Genomic DNA, 17,082 nt, shown 5'->3' on the forward strand with positions numbered 1-17,082 from the left:
GTGCACCTTTTGATACAGCAAGAGGCTGAACAAATTTTTTTGTAACTCATAGAAACAAGAACAAATAGAAAGAAGCAGATATTTAAATATGTTATTTTTTGGAATAACTAAGAGAAAGCCCATAAAGTGCTTAGCGAAGTAATGATCAATGAAAACAAAGCTCTCATTTATTTATTTATTCAGCAAATACCTACTGCCTATTTACAATGAACATATAAGTAAAATTAGCATAGTTCCTTTCCTGTGAATCCAACATTTTAATGTAACATGATAACTGTGGCAGCAGAAGCAAGATCAGTGTATTCTGGGAGAACAAAGAAAGCCTATCTAAACCCTCTGATGAGTCACCTAAGCTTTGCAGGACAGATGATGCTGGAGCTGATTTTAGATGAATGGGGGAAGAGGCATGAAAATGGAAGTGTAATGATTGTGTTTGGGAGATTACAAATAGGAGTAGAGAAGAAGAATGAAAAGAATTGATTTACATTTTCCAAATCTCTTTTATGTTTAGACTGGAAGCCCAGCGCACGAAATCACGAAGCCCCATCCACCCGCGCACAGCCCTGCCCACCTGCGCTGGTCTTTGGTCATTATGGTGTTAGGGCCACAGGCCTTTTATAATATAGATTAATATAGCACATCTTCATTTTAGTTGTCATTTTTGTTGTCATTTTAGTTGTAGTAAATGAGGAAAGCAAGGCTCTCTAACAGATATATGAATGGAGAAAGGCAAAATATATCCATAGCCTTTTCAGGTAATTATGGCTATTCTTCTTGATGTTACATGAAAATTTGACAAATAATAGGTTTTCTTGTTTTGATTTCCATTTGTTCAGTATAGCATCTGATCTAACACCTTGTTTTTCAAGCAAGAAACTTAGCAAAACTAAAAATATTTACTCAAGGTAAAATTGCCAGTTAAGTAACAAGAGGGCTGGGATTAGAACCCAGGTATCCTGACTCCAGTTCTGGGGTGCTAATTCTACTTCCTTCCATGTTTGCCTCATAAATGCCCTTGCAACCTTTCTGGGAGTAGAGGCCACCAAATTTAGAGGGGTGAGTCATGAAGACATTCACCCAATCAATAAATGGTCTTCTTTTTTTAGTTATTTGCCTTGTGGAATCTGAAAACATATTAATAAACTTTTTCTACTATGTCACTCTACAATTGTTCATCTATCTTTTACTTTAAAGGAAACTTTTACTCATGCATGGGCTTGTAATATGTGTTAGTTAGTTGAAAAATATTGGTTTACTGAGTTATACAGATCATCCAACTGTTGACATATTTCATTACACAATACCAAAACTTCCTATTTGCCAATATTTCCAGACATCCCATTATGAAAGTCTTTAAGGCTTGGAAAACTGTGAGGCACATGATGATAAATGCAAGGCATACAAAATATAATGTTTGCTTACAAACTCAAATTTTACAGTTTAAACAAATACCATTAGTTGTGTTTGTGTTTCTTTTATAAAACAAGCTCATTTTATTAATTTTCAGGTGGCCAAATACCCAAGACTAAATAATTATTGTTTGCATGCCAGTCATTCTTTCAAGTAAAAATGGTATTGAACGAAAATAATGTTACTTTAGCTTGCAATTCAAATTATTGCACAAATATTTTTCCTTGAGAAAACATACAGCATTGAGCAAAATTAGTTTTACAGTTGTTCATATGAAAAATAATACAATAATTAATGACAAGAATAAACTGTGTTTTACAACTGTAAACCTACTTTTGCCCCACCCTGTATCAATACACATAAGTGCTTCTCATTTCATTACATGTAATATTATAACATTGTGGACTCAAAGGTCAAGATTTTATAAATTTAATACTTTTTACTGATTCATCAAAGATATTCTTAAGTAAAATTTGCCTTTTTTAAAATTGTGAATATGTTTACTGAATACTGAATAATTCAGTGATTACCAGTATACTTTGGTGCCACTGCCTTGATTTTACTAAGGCGCCAACAGTTTTACCCACCAATGCTTTTGTACAATCAGTGCAAAGGTAAACACAGTGAAGAAGACAAATAACATTTTATTATTATGAAAATGCTTTCAATCATGAAGACACTTCGAGTACTGCTAGTTTATAACCAGCCCCAAAGCTACATTTCCCTTTTCAGGTGAAGAAACTATAGGTCAAAGAACTTAAGAGAATTTGTTCAGATCATAAGCCAGAAAGTGGTAAAGCTAGAATGTAAACACAGCAGGAATGATTCCAGAACTTGCTTTCTTAATCCATTTCAAGAGTGGTACCTAAGGGCTGGTAGCAAGTGCCCACTTCCATTCCTCGTGGCCTAGTCAAGATTGGTAAAGGTAGGGGTATGGGTTGAAGGCTTATGTCAGAGTCCCGGTTGGTTATTCCCAAGTTACCAGTTCAAAGGAGAGTTATTTTTAAGGGATTTAAGTTTATGGCTTAACTCCCTTAAAAGCAATTGAGCATCTCCAGTACTGCCAAGAAATAGTAAGAAGAAATATTAAGTGTACACTGCCAGAAATTAAGAGAGGAAAAAACAAACCTCTAGGAATCAGCCTTTTAAGAAATCCTCATGGTTCAATGAAGAGGGAAAAAAGAATAAGATTATTCAACAGTTGTTGGGTTTTGGGGTTGTTTTTTTTTGAATATTTGAATATAAAAAAGATCTCAATTGTTGATTTGAGAAAAAATAGGAAAATTATACTTTTGAAATACAATGAATCAAAAGCAATGGTGTATTAAGTGATCATTTTCAGATGTTGGCATTTTACAATATCCTGGGCAATAGGAAATGAGGAAATTAGCTAGCATAGAGGCAGTGGAAATAGAAATAAAAGGTTAAAAAACAAAGGGCCTTCAAGAGATCGAATCAACAGAACTTGGCAAATGATGGATGAGAGGGCCCAGGGAGAGGAACAGCCAAAGATAAATTTGAAATATTGCACCACAGCCATAATGTCCCTGTATGTATATGGTACATCCACCCAGTTAGACTAGATGCTCCTTGAGAAAAAGGACCATGTCTTTTATTTTCTGTTGTTCCCAGAATTTGACACAATTTTGAGCACATAGTAGATACTCAAATAAATTCATAATTAGGTGATTCAATCTTTAGCACTTTTAAAGCCAAATACACCCTCTTATAGCCCCTTCATTCTATCTTTCCTTGTTATCTCATTATACAAATTATTTCAAGTATTGTTCAGTTGGTTTAATCCAGCAAAAATTTACTAAGTATTTTCTGTCAGCAGGAATTGGATTGAGAGCTAGAAATACAGTTGCAAATAAAGTGTGGCCCATACCTTCAGATACTAAGAATCTAGTATTCTTCCCTTTAGGTTAGGTATATACTCAATCCCCACTTCTCCCTATTTTATATCCAATATGAAGACCAGCTGTCATTTAACCACACTCTTGCTCTGTATTTTTTTTAATGTCTTTTGGGCCCATTTTACCCTCCTATATACCTTGTCTGCCTTCATAGCATTTGAGTTTAAGATCCATTATTTTGAGCACATTCCACCATGAGTATAGAGCAGTGGTTCTCAACCTTCCTAATGCCATGACCCTTTAATACAGTTCCTCATGTTATGGTGACCCCCAACCATAAAATTATTTTTGTTGCTACTTCATAACTGTAATTTTGCTACTGTTATGAATCGTAATGTAAATATCTGATATGCAGGATGTATTTTCATTGTTACAATTTGAACATAATTAAAGCATAGTGATTAATCACAAAAACAATATGTAATTATATATGTGTTTTCCAATGGTTTTAGGCGACCCCTGTGAAAGGGTCGTTCGACCCCCAAAGGGGTCGTGACCCACAGGTTGGCGACCCACAGGTTGAGAACCGCTGGTCTAGAGAGAAGTGAGTGAGGCCTGGAAGCCAGAAGATCAATGAGGAAAACTAACAAAGTTCTAAGCTGGAAAGGTGATAATAGAAATTGAGAGCAGCTGGGTGGATTTGATGGATATTTGTGGGTAGAATCAACAAGACATGGTGTTTAATAAAATGCAAGGACTGATGGATAGGCAGGAGACAAGGTTGACTCCTGATTTCTTGACGTGGTAACTGACTGCTTCATGAACTTCTCTATTTCTTATTTTCAATACACCCAAACTATTCTAAATAGATATATCTGCTTTAATCCTTCATATACCAGAAACTTTCAGAGGAAACAAGCAGAGATGTCATTGTAAGTAGAAAGCTCAATGGGGTTATAAGAGAGGGAGTCCATTGTTACCAACTTACATTGGAAAAATGACCAAAAAGTTGAGACTATATTGGGAGCTGCTGACAAGAATATATTAACTTCTAGTGGCATTTTCATTAAATACTATTGTAAGGGACAAGATCAATGTTCCTTGATAATTTTAGAGTTGGAGTGTTCTAAATAAGATCTTAAGAATTCACAACTCAAATATTATATTTGATGCCAAATTACTCCTCTTGCTTTCTGACTCAATCCACTCAGCCTTGTCTTAATTCAGCCTGCACACTGTCCTTGAATTAATCACAGTAAACCATCACATTTATCATGCCATCCCTTATTAAGAAAACCTGGCTTCTCCAAGAAATCCCATACTACTAGGTCTACATTCAGAAAATGTTCACATTATACCCTCAAAGAGTTGTCATGGGGATTAAAGAAAATAACAGCCAGGCATTTATTTCTGATATTTCTGCAATTACCCACCTATTTTCTTCCAGTATCTTCACTATCCTTAAGGAGGGAGTTAGTTGTAAGGTCACTTCCTAGCACACAATGAGTGTTCGCTATTGTTGACATTCTTTCTCAGTATCTCAGTAAGTTTTCTGCCACTCCATTGACACCAATAGATCTCTCAAACATAAAGGGATCCCAACTGAACTCTTGATTTACTTCTTCCAAACTGGTTTCCTTACTCCCTCACAGTTTTCTCTGTCTCCTATATGGCAGCCCTGTCCAACTATGCATCATCTTTGATTTTTCTCTTTCCCTCCCACATTCTAACCATCACTAAGTTCTGTCAATTCTACCTTTAAATCATGTCTCAAATCTTGTCATCCCCACTACTTTTAGCTTACCAGCTGCCATCAATTTCTGACCTGGATGCTACAACTGGTCTTCCTATTCTCCACTTTGGCTCTCTCCAATAAGTTATTTTATTTATTTATTTATTTATTTATTTATTTATTTTTATTGATTAAGGTATTACATATGTGTCTTTATCGCCCCATTGCCCCCCCACCCACCCCCACTCATGCCCTCACCCCCCAGGTGTCTGTGTCCATTGGTTAGGCTTATATGCATGCATACAAGTCCTTTTGTTGATCTCTCCCCCTTATCCCCACCCTCCCCTACCTTCCCTCTGAGGTTTGATAGTCTGATCGATGCTTCTCTGTCTCTGGATCTGTTTTTGTTCATCAGTTTATGTTGTTCATTATATTCCACAAATGAGTGAGATCATGTGATATTCATCTTTCTCTGACTGACTTATTTTGCTTAGCATAATGCTCTCCAGTTCCATCCATGCTGTTGCAAATGGTAAGAATTTCTTCTTTTTTACAGCAGCATAGTATTCCATTGTGTAGATGTACCACTGTTTTTTTAATCCACTCATCTGCTGATGGGCACTTAGGCTGTTTCCAGATCTTAGCTATGGTAAATTGTGCTGCTATGAATATAGGGGTGCATATATCCTTTCTGATTGGTGTTACTGGTTTCTTGGGATATATTCCTAGAAATGGGATCACTGGGTCAAATGGAAGTTCCATTTTCAGGTTTTTGAGGAAACTCCATACTGTTCTCAACAGTGGCTGCACCAGTCTGCATTCCCCACCAGCAGTGCATGAGGGTTCCTTTTTCTACACATCCTCGCCAGCACTTGTCATTTGTTGATTTGTTGATGATAGCCATTCTGACAGTTGTGAGATGGTATCTCATTGTCATTTTGATTTTGCATCTCTAGGATGATTAGTGACTTTGAGCATGTTTTCATATGTCTATTGGCCTTCCTTATGTCCTCTTTCAAAAAGTATCTATTTAGGTCCATTTCCCATTTTTTGATTGGGTTGTTTATATTTCTTTTGTTAAGTTGTATGAGTTCCCCGTAAATGTTGAAGATTAAACCCTTATGGGTGATAACATTGGCAAATATGTTCTCCCATGTAGTGGGTTTTCTTGTTGTTTTGTTGATGGTTTCTTTTTCTGTACAGAAGTTTTTTTATTTTGATGTAGTCCCATTTATTTATTTTCTCTTTAGTTTCTATTGCCCTAGGAACTGTAACAGTGAAGATATTGCTTTGGCATATGTCTGAGATTTTGCTGCCTGTGGATTCCTCTTAGATTTTTATGGTTTCCCATCTTATGTTTAAGTCCTTTATCCATTTTGAGTTTATTTTTGTATATGGTGTAAGTTGGTGGTCTAGTTTTAATTTTTTTTGCATGTATCTGTCCAATTTTCCCAACACGGTCTATTGAAGAAACTGTCTTGACTCCATTGTATGTTCTTGCCCCCTCTTTTTTCAAATATTAATTGAGCATAGTGGTTTGGGTCCATTTCTGGGTTCTCTATTCTATCCTATTGGTCTATATGTCTGTTCTTGTGCCAGTACCAGACAGTTTTGAGAACAGTGGCTTTGTAATACAGCTTGACATCTGGTATTGAGATCCCTCCTACTTTGTTCTTTTTTCTCAGGATTGCTGAAGCTATTAAGGGTCTTTTTTTTATTCCAGATTAATTTTTGGAGAGTTCATTCTAGGTCTGTGAAGTATGCCATTGGTATTTTAATGGGGAGTGCATTGAATCTAAAGATTGCTTTGGGTAGTATGGACATTTTAATGATGTTGAATCTACCAATCCATGAACACAGTATGTTCTTCCATCAGTTTATGTCTTCCTCTATCTCTTTTTTCAGTATCCTGTAGTTTTCTGAGTACAGGTCTTTTACCTCCTTAGTTAAGTTTATTCCTAGTATCTTAATTTTTTTGGTTCAATGGTAAATGGGATATTTTTTTAATATCTCTTTTGCCGGGGTCCAACCCCAGCAGGTCCAGGGGTCCCCAAAGGCGTGGACGGAGTCGGCGAAAAAGGAATGACACGGAGACAGCGTTCAGTTGATCAGCAGCCTAGCCAGGATCTCTAGCCAGGATCTCCAGCCAAGTTCTGGTCTGGATCTCCAGAGAGGTTCTGCTTAGGATCTCCAGCCAGGTTCGGTCACCAGGTTCTAGTCAGGTTCTCTTGCCATATTTCTGTAGTCAGGTTCAGTCCAGGATCTTTTGCCATGCTCTCTCCAGCGAAGTTCTTCTGTCTCTAGAGAACGTTCTGTGTAGGTTCTGTGTCTAGGCTCTGTCTCTCTTGGTCCTGTCTTCGAAGCCCTGTCTCCTAAGTTCTGTGTTCTGAGTTCTGTGTCTTGCTGTCTTGTTACATCTGTATTTATACCAGTTGATTCAATCCTATCAATCTCTATTACAAAGGTTAGGACGTTTCTTATCTCCATTCCAGGGAGTAAAGATTATGTAGCTTAAGCATGATTGTTCATAGTTAAAGTGATTAATTACCTGCCTGGCACTTAGTTGAGGGGTTTTATTCCCTCCCTAACTTCAGGGGAAAATCCTTTCTCAGAGAAGAGACCTTGGTTAAAACACATACTGCCAAGAAGGTGAGCAAACATATTAAGAACAGTATGCCATATATGCCAGGTCCCTTGAAACAGCAAGCATGGACCGGCTCCCGGCACTCTTTCTGTAAGTTCATTATTGGTGTATAAAAATGCCATAGATTTCTGGGTGTTAATTTTGTATCCTGCTGCATTGCTGAATTCATTTTTTAAGTCTAATAATTTTTTGATGGAGTCTTTAGGGTTTTCTATGTACAGTATCATGTCATCTGTGAATAATGACAGTTTTACATCTTCTTTTCCAATTTGGATACCTTTTATTTCTTCTTCTTGTCTAATTGCTATGGCTAGCACTTCCAGTAATATGTCAAACAGGAATGGTGAAAGTTGGCATCCCTGTCTCTTTCCTGTTCTTATGTGAAATGGTTTTAGTTTTTGCCCATTGAGTATGATGTTGGCTGTAGGTTTGTCATATAAGGCTTATCCAAAAAGTTTTTAAACAGCAACAAGTGTAATCTTAAACTAAATCAGACCCTGTTACTTTCCTGTTTGAAGTCTTCATGACCCTAAACTTTATGATATGTCCCACTGGCCCCAGTATCTGACCCCTGCTGCCTTCTCTAACCTCCTCTCTCCCTTACTTTCCTTATCACTCTATAGCTATTCTGGTCTCATTTTAGTTCTTTGACCAAGTCAAGCACTTTCTTCTTTTTAGGGTTTGGCACATCTTGTTCCTCTACCTGGAACTCTCTTGTCTGCCACACTGCCTTAGTTCCTATCCCCTTTTCATCTCTACTCTAGGTCTTTCCTGACTTTCAATGAATATTTTTGGCCATTTTTTCTTCTCCATTTTTTCTCTTTCTATCTTCCAAGGAAACGTCAGTGTTGGCCACAAAGCACTGTGACTCAATCATCATGTTTACACCCACATGACCTTTATTACCCTCACATGACTATCAGCGAGTACTTCTTCTCCTCAATCTTGAACCCTGAAACTCCAAAGTATCCACAGACTGCTGCCCCCTCTTCTATGCCCTATTCCCCATAAACCTATACTTGGACCTTCTATGATTCTCAGTCTTTCTACCCACATTTATTCCAGCCTATGAGCATCCTCCTTGCTTCTCTTCCTTTGCTATTTTTCTGATTTTTATTCCTCATTCCATTGAGTCAGTCACACACATTTGATTTTCACACCTCAGCCCTTAGCAACCAAACCTTCCTTTTTCACTGCTCAAGATTACTAAGCACTGTTGGAGAAAATCCCATAATCATGCTGATGACATCCCACCTTATTGCTGCTCAACAAACCCTTACTGATCCCAATGTGTCTCTCTTGCCACACAGCTGCGATTGCAGCCCCTTTACTGCTTTACTTAAGGCTCCAGATTTATTCTAGACTTTTCCCTCTGAAGTCCTTACAGCTAAATATATAAAGCAAAGACGTGTTTTCAGTCACTAACTGCTTTTGCTTCCTTCTCCGCTACCTTTAATGACCCTGTAACTTCTTTCACCTAAAAATAACACTTTATCTATAGGAATTTGGCCATTCTTATCTCAGATAGAATAGTATCCCTCTGCCTACCCAATGATGACATATGTTCTCAAAAAACAAACTATTATTTGTTCCTTTGTTAGACAGGTTTTACAAGAATAATGTGTATGTATGTGTTTATAGTAAGGTATATTTATAATAAAAAAATAAAAATGGATTTTCTCAAAATGACAAAAGTTTTTAAAAATCTATACTTTTCATATCCATCGAGAACCACTAATAACTTATTGGTAGACATGTATTCCAGAATTTTTCTATGCACATATATATTACAAAGTGAGATCACAATTTAAATCCTGTATTGTATTTTATTTTCTTTACTGAAAGATGTATTGCAAAGATCTTTCCCTTTCAAAATATTATTGTATTCCTTGATGTGGCTATAGCTACCACATATATTTAACCAGTAGACCTATGGCAGGACTCAAAGAATTTGGACTCTAAGTACTTTTCTCACTCCTCACTCCTCCTTCCCATGTATTCTCCATCTCTTCTGTAGCCTCAATTTTCTTTTCCAAGCACTTCTTCACTTTAGCTCACTGAGATACTTGAGGCCCCTTCCACCATCCTCTAAAATCTATTCTACTCTGCCTCCTTCTCATCAGACGTTAAACATATCTTTTCTAAGAACAAAATTATTTCACAGAAATAGTAATCTACCTTTACTCTATCACCCTTTACTGCTTCTAGTTATTTGGCCTCCTGTAATCAGGCATTCTCTTTCTACTTAGTTGTTGAAAATGCTTCCTCTCCACACTCACCCATCCCATTAAACCCCTTTTCTACAAATTACCAGTCTGATGATCTACCAAATCTACAGTGATCAGTTCTCAAATGCAGATCTCCTGATGGCTTCTCTACTCAGCAGCTTCCAGATAAATACAATTTAATATAGAAAATTTGGGACATTGTGAATACAACTCCTAAAGGATGTAAGTGAAAATAGGCATCTCTTCTTTCTAGACTGAGAACTTTTTGTAGTTGTGAGTTGTACTTGTTTTGATTTTTTATATTGGAAGCTTAATATTGTGACAACACTGAACACAAATGTTTGCACACATCTCTGATTTCTTTAGGATAAACTTCTAGAAATGAATTACTACATTAAATAGTATTTTAAATTAGTAGCTTAACTTATAAATATCAAAGAAATTTCTTGTCAATACAACATTCTATAAATGCATATAATTATAATATCATTCTTTTTTTCTCTTATTTTATATCCCCATTTTTGGGGGGTGTAATTTTCATTTGGAGAGCACGCTTTTAATGAAAGAGGAGCTTTTCCGAGGATATTGTATTAATATTGGCAATCATCAGTAAAGCGACAAAGTGTCTTTGCTTTTTGCTGATTCTTTTTCTGAGAGGGGTGGAGTGTGGTGCATGGAAGAGGAAGTACCATTTGGCTAGGCAATGGACTTGTGTTCCTGGGCAAGAATCAGCAATGTGGAGGGCTGGGCACGAGGAGGAAGAATGCTCCATGCCAGCCTCATGCATCAGTCATGGAATCTGCCCAACTGCAAGGGAACAGCAGCCCACCCAGAACTCTGTACAGGGGCTGCCCTCACCAGCATGCCACGTCGCAGTTTCCATTGACTGGGTCATGTATCAACACTTGGTTAATTAGTCACAATATTCAGGATCTAAGGATGGGAGCCAGGGGCATGCCCGTTCCCATGGAGAGATTGCTGCTCGGAGGAGAGAGGTTCAGGGGTCTGTCCTGCAGCTGGCTGGCTCCGGGATGATTGTCAGGGGACTGGAGTGATTCAGCCACAGAACAGCAGGCAGTAATTTCACGGCCGCTCTTTATCTGTTCCCCTCTCCATTGAATGCCGCTGGCTGCTAGCAGAGGCCTGAATGGGAAGGCGGAAGAGAACAAATGGGGTAGATGGGAAAGCACTTTAAATAATTTCCTTCGTTGAATTCAGATGAACCTCTTCTAAAGAACCTTGGTGACTGGCCAGGCCCAGCTGGCAGACTGGTTTTAATTGAAACACAAAAGCTTTTGGGAACCTTGGGACCAGAAATACAGGTACACCCCATCTCTACCTCTCTCTTTTCATTGTGGACTCTTTAATCCATTTATTCTTTTTCTTCAGAGTGGATTTGAGGGCAAGGCAATGTATATTAGTAAATGCCAGAGCCACCATCTTCTCCGTTAACTCTCAAAACAGTGGTTAAATATTGCCGCATTTACACCAAAGCCGTTATTTCGAAGATTTATCTATTTGAAGAATAAGTTTTTAAAATACAACAGTGGCCCAGCAGGTGTTGCTCAGTCATTGAGCATCGACCTATGAACCGGGAGGTTATGGTTCAATTCCTGGTCAGGGCACATGCCTGGGTTTCAGGCTTGATCCCCAGTGGGGGGCGTGCAGGAGGCAGCCAATCAATGATTCTCTCTCATCCTTAATGTTTCTATCTCCCTCTCTCCCTCCCCCTTCCTCTCTGAAATCAATAAAAATATGTTTTTAAAAATAAAAATGCAACAGTGATCTACCTTTTCCTCTAAAGGTTCCTAAATGCATTCCTTTTTCTCTCTGTTGACAAAAACAACCTTTTTACAAATCTAGCCAGAGAACCAGAAGAAAATTTTTAAAGTTATCCAGTTTGACTCTCAATAGAAGCTTGGGCCCCTCATGTCCAGCTGCCCATTGAATAAAGAGCTCTTTCTCCCTTCCAAAACAGCCAATTCTCAATTTGGAAAGTTCTGTTTCATCATCCTATACCTGAGCCACAATTTGTTCAGGTAGACTTTCCATTTTTATTGTTGTAGGCACAGAGTACGAACTTGCTTTTATCTACATTGCATTTCTTAACACATAGTGGACTTCTATTGTGTTCTTGCTGAATCTTCCCATTGTAGTTTGAATATCCTCAGTAAGTTTGCTTATCTGTTATTTCATTCATCAAATATTTATTTAACAATACTATGTGCCAAACAAGGCACCAAGAAACAAATATGAACACAGTTCCTGCTTTCTGTAAGCTCAGTTTGATAGAAAGGTAGAATCATAAACATATAACTTCAAAATAACACAGTGCATTGCATAAATAGCATAGAAATCCACAAAAACTCAAAGGAGGAATGACTTACCCAGAAAAGAGGAGTTGGGGTGATCATTTAATATTTTCTAGAACAGATGCCTTCTGAGCCCTATCTTAGAAAATGAGAAGAAATGGACCAGTCAAGGGGAAGTTGGGAAGTTTCTAGTAGAGGAAACGGCATGAGTAAAGGCCCAGAGAGAAATTGTAGAATGGATTATGCAAGAAAGAGCCAACAGTTCAGTGTTCCTATGGGTGAATGTGTCAAACTAGGAATAAGGAAAAGAGATTAAGAGCTAGATTTTGATTATCTTTGTCAAACGACAGTTTTGAGTGCTCTCTTCCAAAATCTTGATATTGTTAGGAGAAAGCATTTGAGTATCTCCCAATCTCTGCTTGCCTCCTTTCCCTACCCCCATAAATCAAGAAATTATTATCCCTGAGGTGCCAACTCTAGTAAGACCAATGTACTCCAGTCAGTGTTCTTGAAGCTAGACCCAAATTACATCGAAAATACTTACCTTTCTCTCCAAAATCCCTAGGTCTTAGATAAACTGCCTTATAAATCACCTAAATGCTGTCTTGGTGGCTACACACATGACAATGTGGTTGATCATAAGATGCCAGATTATCTGCCTTTTCTGCTCTGTATTGAATTTCATGAAGGCAAAAGTCATCCTGTCTTAATCTTCATCTTTAGCTTCAAGACAGTCACATAGGAGAAATTATCCAGTGTCAGTAGGTACGTAAAACCCAAAATAGATTTATATACATGCTGCTCTGGAGAATCTCATGATAAAGACTCATCCAGTCTGACTCTCCTTCCTTTCTTTGTTCTAGCCTTACTGTCTGTTCCTTGGGCCTGGCATCCCCTTTCTCATCTCAGGGTTTTACATATGTTCCTCCATCTGTCTGGAACATTCTCTCCTTCTCCCCAGCTCTCACACTGACCCTCTTAAAAGTAACTAACTGCTATTCACCTTCAGGAAAAGTCTCTATGCTTGGTTCTCCTGTTACCCAGGCCTGTGCTCTGTACTTCCCTTTTATGTGCCAGGCATAGAACTGGGGTTTAATAAAGATTAAACTCATGATTACATGACTGCTACCAATAATATCTCTGTTCAGTGAACATAGGAATTTTTCAAAGAACAAACAAAATTTGATAGATGTTAGAAGTATGAAGATATGGGATTTTCATTACTGTGGTTGCATTATTAATTTTAACCTCTCAATGTAAATGTACAATTCTGAACACAACCCTCTGGAATTTAGAGTTTTATTAATTCAATCCATAAAAATTCCTAAACATTACCCTGCTGTCTGCTGTGGTATACTGTCAATATATAACTGACCTTATCTTAACATTGAACTTTTTTGACTAATTGCATGCCCTAATTAACTTTTGTGTATTAACTACTTAGTTCTTAGTCCTTATCTCTTTTTACCCAAGAGCAGAACTTAATCAAGTGATCATAAATTTAGTAAGTTCTCTTTGTCATAAGAGTATATAGAGAAATTAAATATCCGGTGACAGGGGACTATTAAAATAAATGGTCGTATATGACCTTGATGAAATATTGTTTAGTCATTTAAAATGAGTAATTATAAAAATAATAATAAAATAAAATGGGTAATTATAAAGACTACCTAGCAGTATGGAAACAATTTAGAATATAATGCAAATTAGGGGAAAAATCTGAATGCAATATGGAAATGCAATATAGCAGTGGAGATAGATATTAAGAAATATGTCAATAAGAAATATATTAAGTAAGAAGATTTGTGAATTTCAGGGAGACTTTAATTGTCTTACATACTAATTTCAAAAGGTTATATGTACACTAGAGATGAAAGCTTTATTAGAATATAAACTGTTCAAATTTACCTGCTGCAGAATTTTTTATAACTACTGCAAATAAAAACCTGCTTATTACTGAAAGGTATCTTACATTTATTATGACTATAAAAGGGACTCTGACTTCAGAAGCCCAAGTTTCTTGATACATGGGAACATAGTTATTTGATGGATAAACATGGTCAGAACAATACTGACAATAATAAAATGTAAATACCACAATTTCACTATGCTACCAAATCAAATATTTTCATATAACTCATTTTCTTCCATTCTTTGTTCTTTGTAATTTATAATTAGTACAATTGACTGTAATAATCTTTGTACTTTCCATACTCCTCAATTTGTATGCTTTTATTTTCTACTTTAAAATGATCATTTTAATTGCTCTATAAAGGAAGCATTTCTTAAAAGCAAAAATATATGGCGCTTGAATGCTTGCGGTGCAGGGACAAACTTGAGTACTTTTCCTGACCTTCCTTTGTTTGCTGACAGTGCACTTTATAGCTTTGCACACAAGACTGTTATCACCTGATTTCCATTTCAGTGGTAAGATGATAACACAGAGTGCAAGGGGAGCTAGGTTTAGGTGACAGCTACATCATTTAATATCTACTTATTGTTTCTACAGGGGAATTCTGGCCTGGGATTCAGTATTGCTGGAGGGACAGATAATCCCCATATTGGAGATGACCCTGGCATATTTATTACGAAGATTATACCAGGAGGTGCTGCAGCAGAGGATGGCAGACTCAGGTAAAGAACTGAAATGTTAGAATTATTTGGAAAGTAAATCTGCCATATCAGTGAGATACATTTGTCCCTTTGGAGAATACTAATTCTATAAAACTTCTGTACTTCAAAGAGAAAGCTGTTAAAGTAAGCTTTCTGTAACGACTTTGCAGAACTCTTATTATTTGTTGAATTTCAAGTAGTATTTAATTTGTTGATGGCTACCATATTCAATAGTGGACCAGGCACTGTGACAAGGGGATGCAGATATGTCTTCTGTTCCATGGGGCCTTCAGTGTGGTTAGGCAGAAGAATCCTATGAGCTGATAAGAAAATAATAAAATGTATAGAAATACAATATATTTAATAATATTAGCAAACAATGCAATGTTTATAGACACTGTGTACACTTATAGATTCAGAAGCTATTTATAAGGTCTTTGGTAGGAGTTTGGACAGCATCTATAAAACTGTTCCAAAGGAAGATTCCCTTCTGTGTCTTAAAAAATAATTAAGCCTGGCCAATGTGGCTCAGTGGTTGATTGTCAACCAATGAACCAAGAGGTCACGGTTGATTCCTGGTCAGCGCACATGCCCAGGTTGCTGGCTCCATCCCCAGGAGAAGGTATGCAGAAGACAGTCGATAAATGATTCTATTTCATCATTGATGTTTCTATCTCTTTCCCTCTTCCTTCCTCTCTGAAATCAATTTTATATATATATATATATATATATATAATATATATATATATATATATATATATATATTATATATATTATATATATAAAATAAATATTTCACTAACCCCACAAATGTGGATGAGAACAGAGGGAGAAAGAGCAAGTTATCCCAACAAAGAGGGAAACAAAGTTGGCTTGGATGATGCCCACAAGGTGAGATTAAGTAGTTGGATGGAGTGGAGCCAGATACTGCTCAGGTGAGAGTAGTAGCTGCTTGAGTCAGGGCCCCTCTCTTTGAAGAACTGAAGATTATTTGGGGAATTAAGAGTTACCCAGATGGGGCAATTGGTAAATAAAATAAAATTCTACCTGAGGTCTAAACACTAGCAAAACGAGATTGTAGATCGGAACAATTAGGAGACATTTCCTTGGGAAAAAAATGATGTCCTCATGTTATTTTAGCGCCTCTACCAGATTGTAAATCCTCTCAGACCAGCAGTTATATATAAAAGTGGATCAATTAATTCTTGCTGAATGAATGAGTTTTTGAATGAATGAATTAGAGAAAGAAATGAGAAGAGGAAGGAAGAGGATGAATTAATGAGGGGGGAGGGTAGCACAAGCAAAGTCCTTTAGGAAAGTATGTATTTAGCTTGCATGGAGCCACTATGAGGTCAATGACCCAAGCAGCAGCAATGTAAACTTTGTTGGCCTCCCTCAGTCTGTTTCTCCATTTAGCATAAGTAAGCTAGCTCACTGTTTTCCTTATAAAGCAGCTAAGGACACCTTTGTACTCTACTCAGTTTTTCTGATGAAGTGATTACTTTTGACAGCTGCATCTTTGCAGCTTGTAGAAGAGAATCACAATTTTTTTCCAGGTACACCTGCATCTCCTCTCAACAAGAAAAGAAATGAGTGACTCTCAGGCAACACATGCTTTTTGACACTAGGATTTTCAAGCTGATTTGAGGAAATTAATATCTGAGTGAGGAAATATCCATGCTACAGAATGAACAGTGTGAAATAGATGCTGTGTCATTCTGTGAGCCATGATGGGAATTGGATTTGCTAATATTGGATGCTGGATCAGCTCCATTACAAAGGTTTAGGAATAGAGCTGTTAAAGGATCATTCCAAAATCGATAGGCCACAATTATGAATTTGTATTCTATGTTATGTGCTTTGCCTACAGTTAAGAATGGAAAGTGGAATCGCTGAGAGTGCCACCATTCTTTGCCTGCAAGCATGGGTGGCCATAGTATGTCTACAGAGATAAAAGGAAGTTCTGTAGTTCTGGAAGCAGCATTCTATAGTTGTAAAGAGAAGGCACATGATGATAGCTTATAATTATTCAGTTTTTTCACATGTGGGGCATTGTACTAAGATAGATGATAGATAGATAGATAGATAGATAGATAGATAGATAGATAGATAGATAGATAGATAATGGATAGAAATAAAATATAGATAAACACAGACACACAATCACCTATACTGACAACAGTATGTACTATTATTATGGCTATTATAATATGGACTCAGGAAATTTTGGCTTAAAGACTTTTAGAAGATCATTCAGCTAGCTTTGAATACATACAAAAACTAGTCC

At 37.0% G+C, this 17,082-nt stretch overlaps 1 protein-coding gene across 11 annotated transcripts in view; it reads left to right on the top strand.

The window, feature by feature from the left end:
- The window catches only part of DLG2 (discs large MAGUK scaffold protein 2), an 884,334-nt gene that overhangs the window by 294,578 nt on the left and 572,674 nt on the right, over nt 1-17,082 (top strand). For all 11 annotated transcript variants that reach the window (XR_009454391.1, XM_059708253.1, XM_059708256.1 and 8 more), the window contains exon 4: nt 14,692-14,816. Coding sequence is in view for 10 of the 11 variants with exons in the window: in XM_059708253.1 (XP_059564236.1) it covers nt 14,692-14,816 (125 nt within the window). In the remaining variant the exon portion in view is untranslated. The remainder of the gene's footprint in view (nt 1-14,691; nt 14,817-17,082) is intronic.

The sequence above is a fragment of the Myotis daubentonii genome, chromosome 9 (genome assembly GCF_963259705.1).
Source record: "Myotis daubentonii chromosome 9, mMyoDau2.1, whole genome shotgun sequence".
Lineage (NCBI taxonomy): Eukaryota > Metazoa > Chordata > Mammalia > Chiroptera > Vespertilionidae > Myotis > Myotis daubentonii.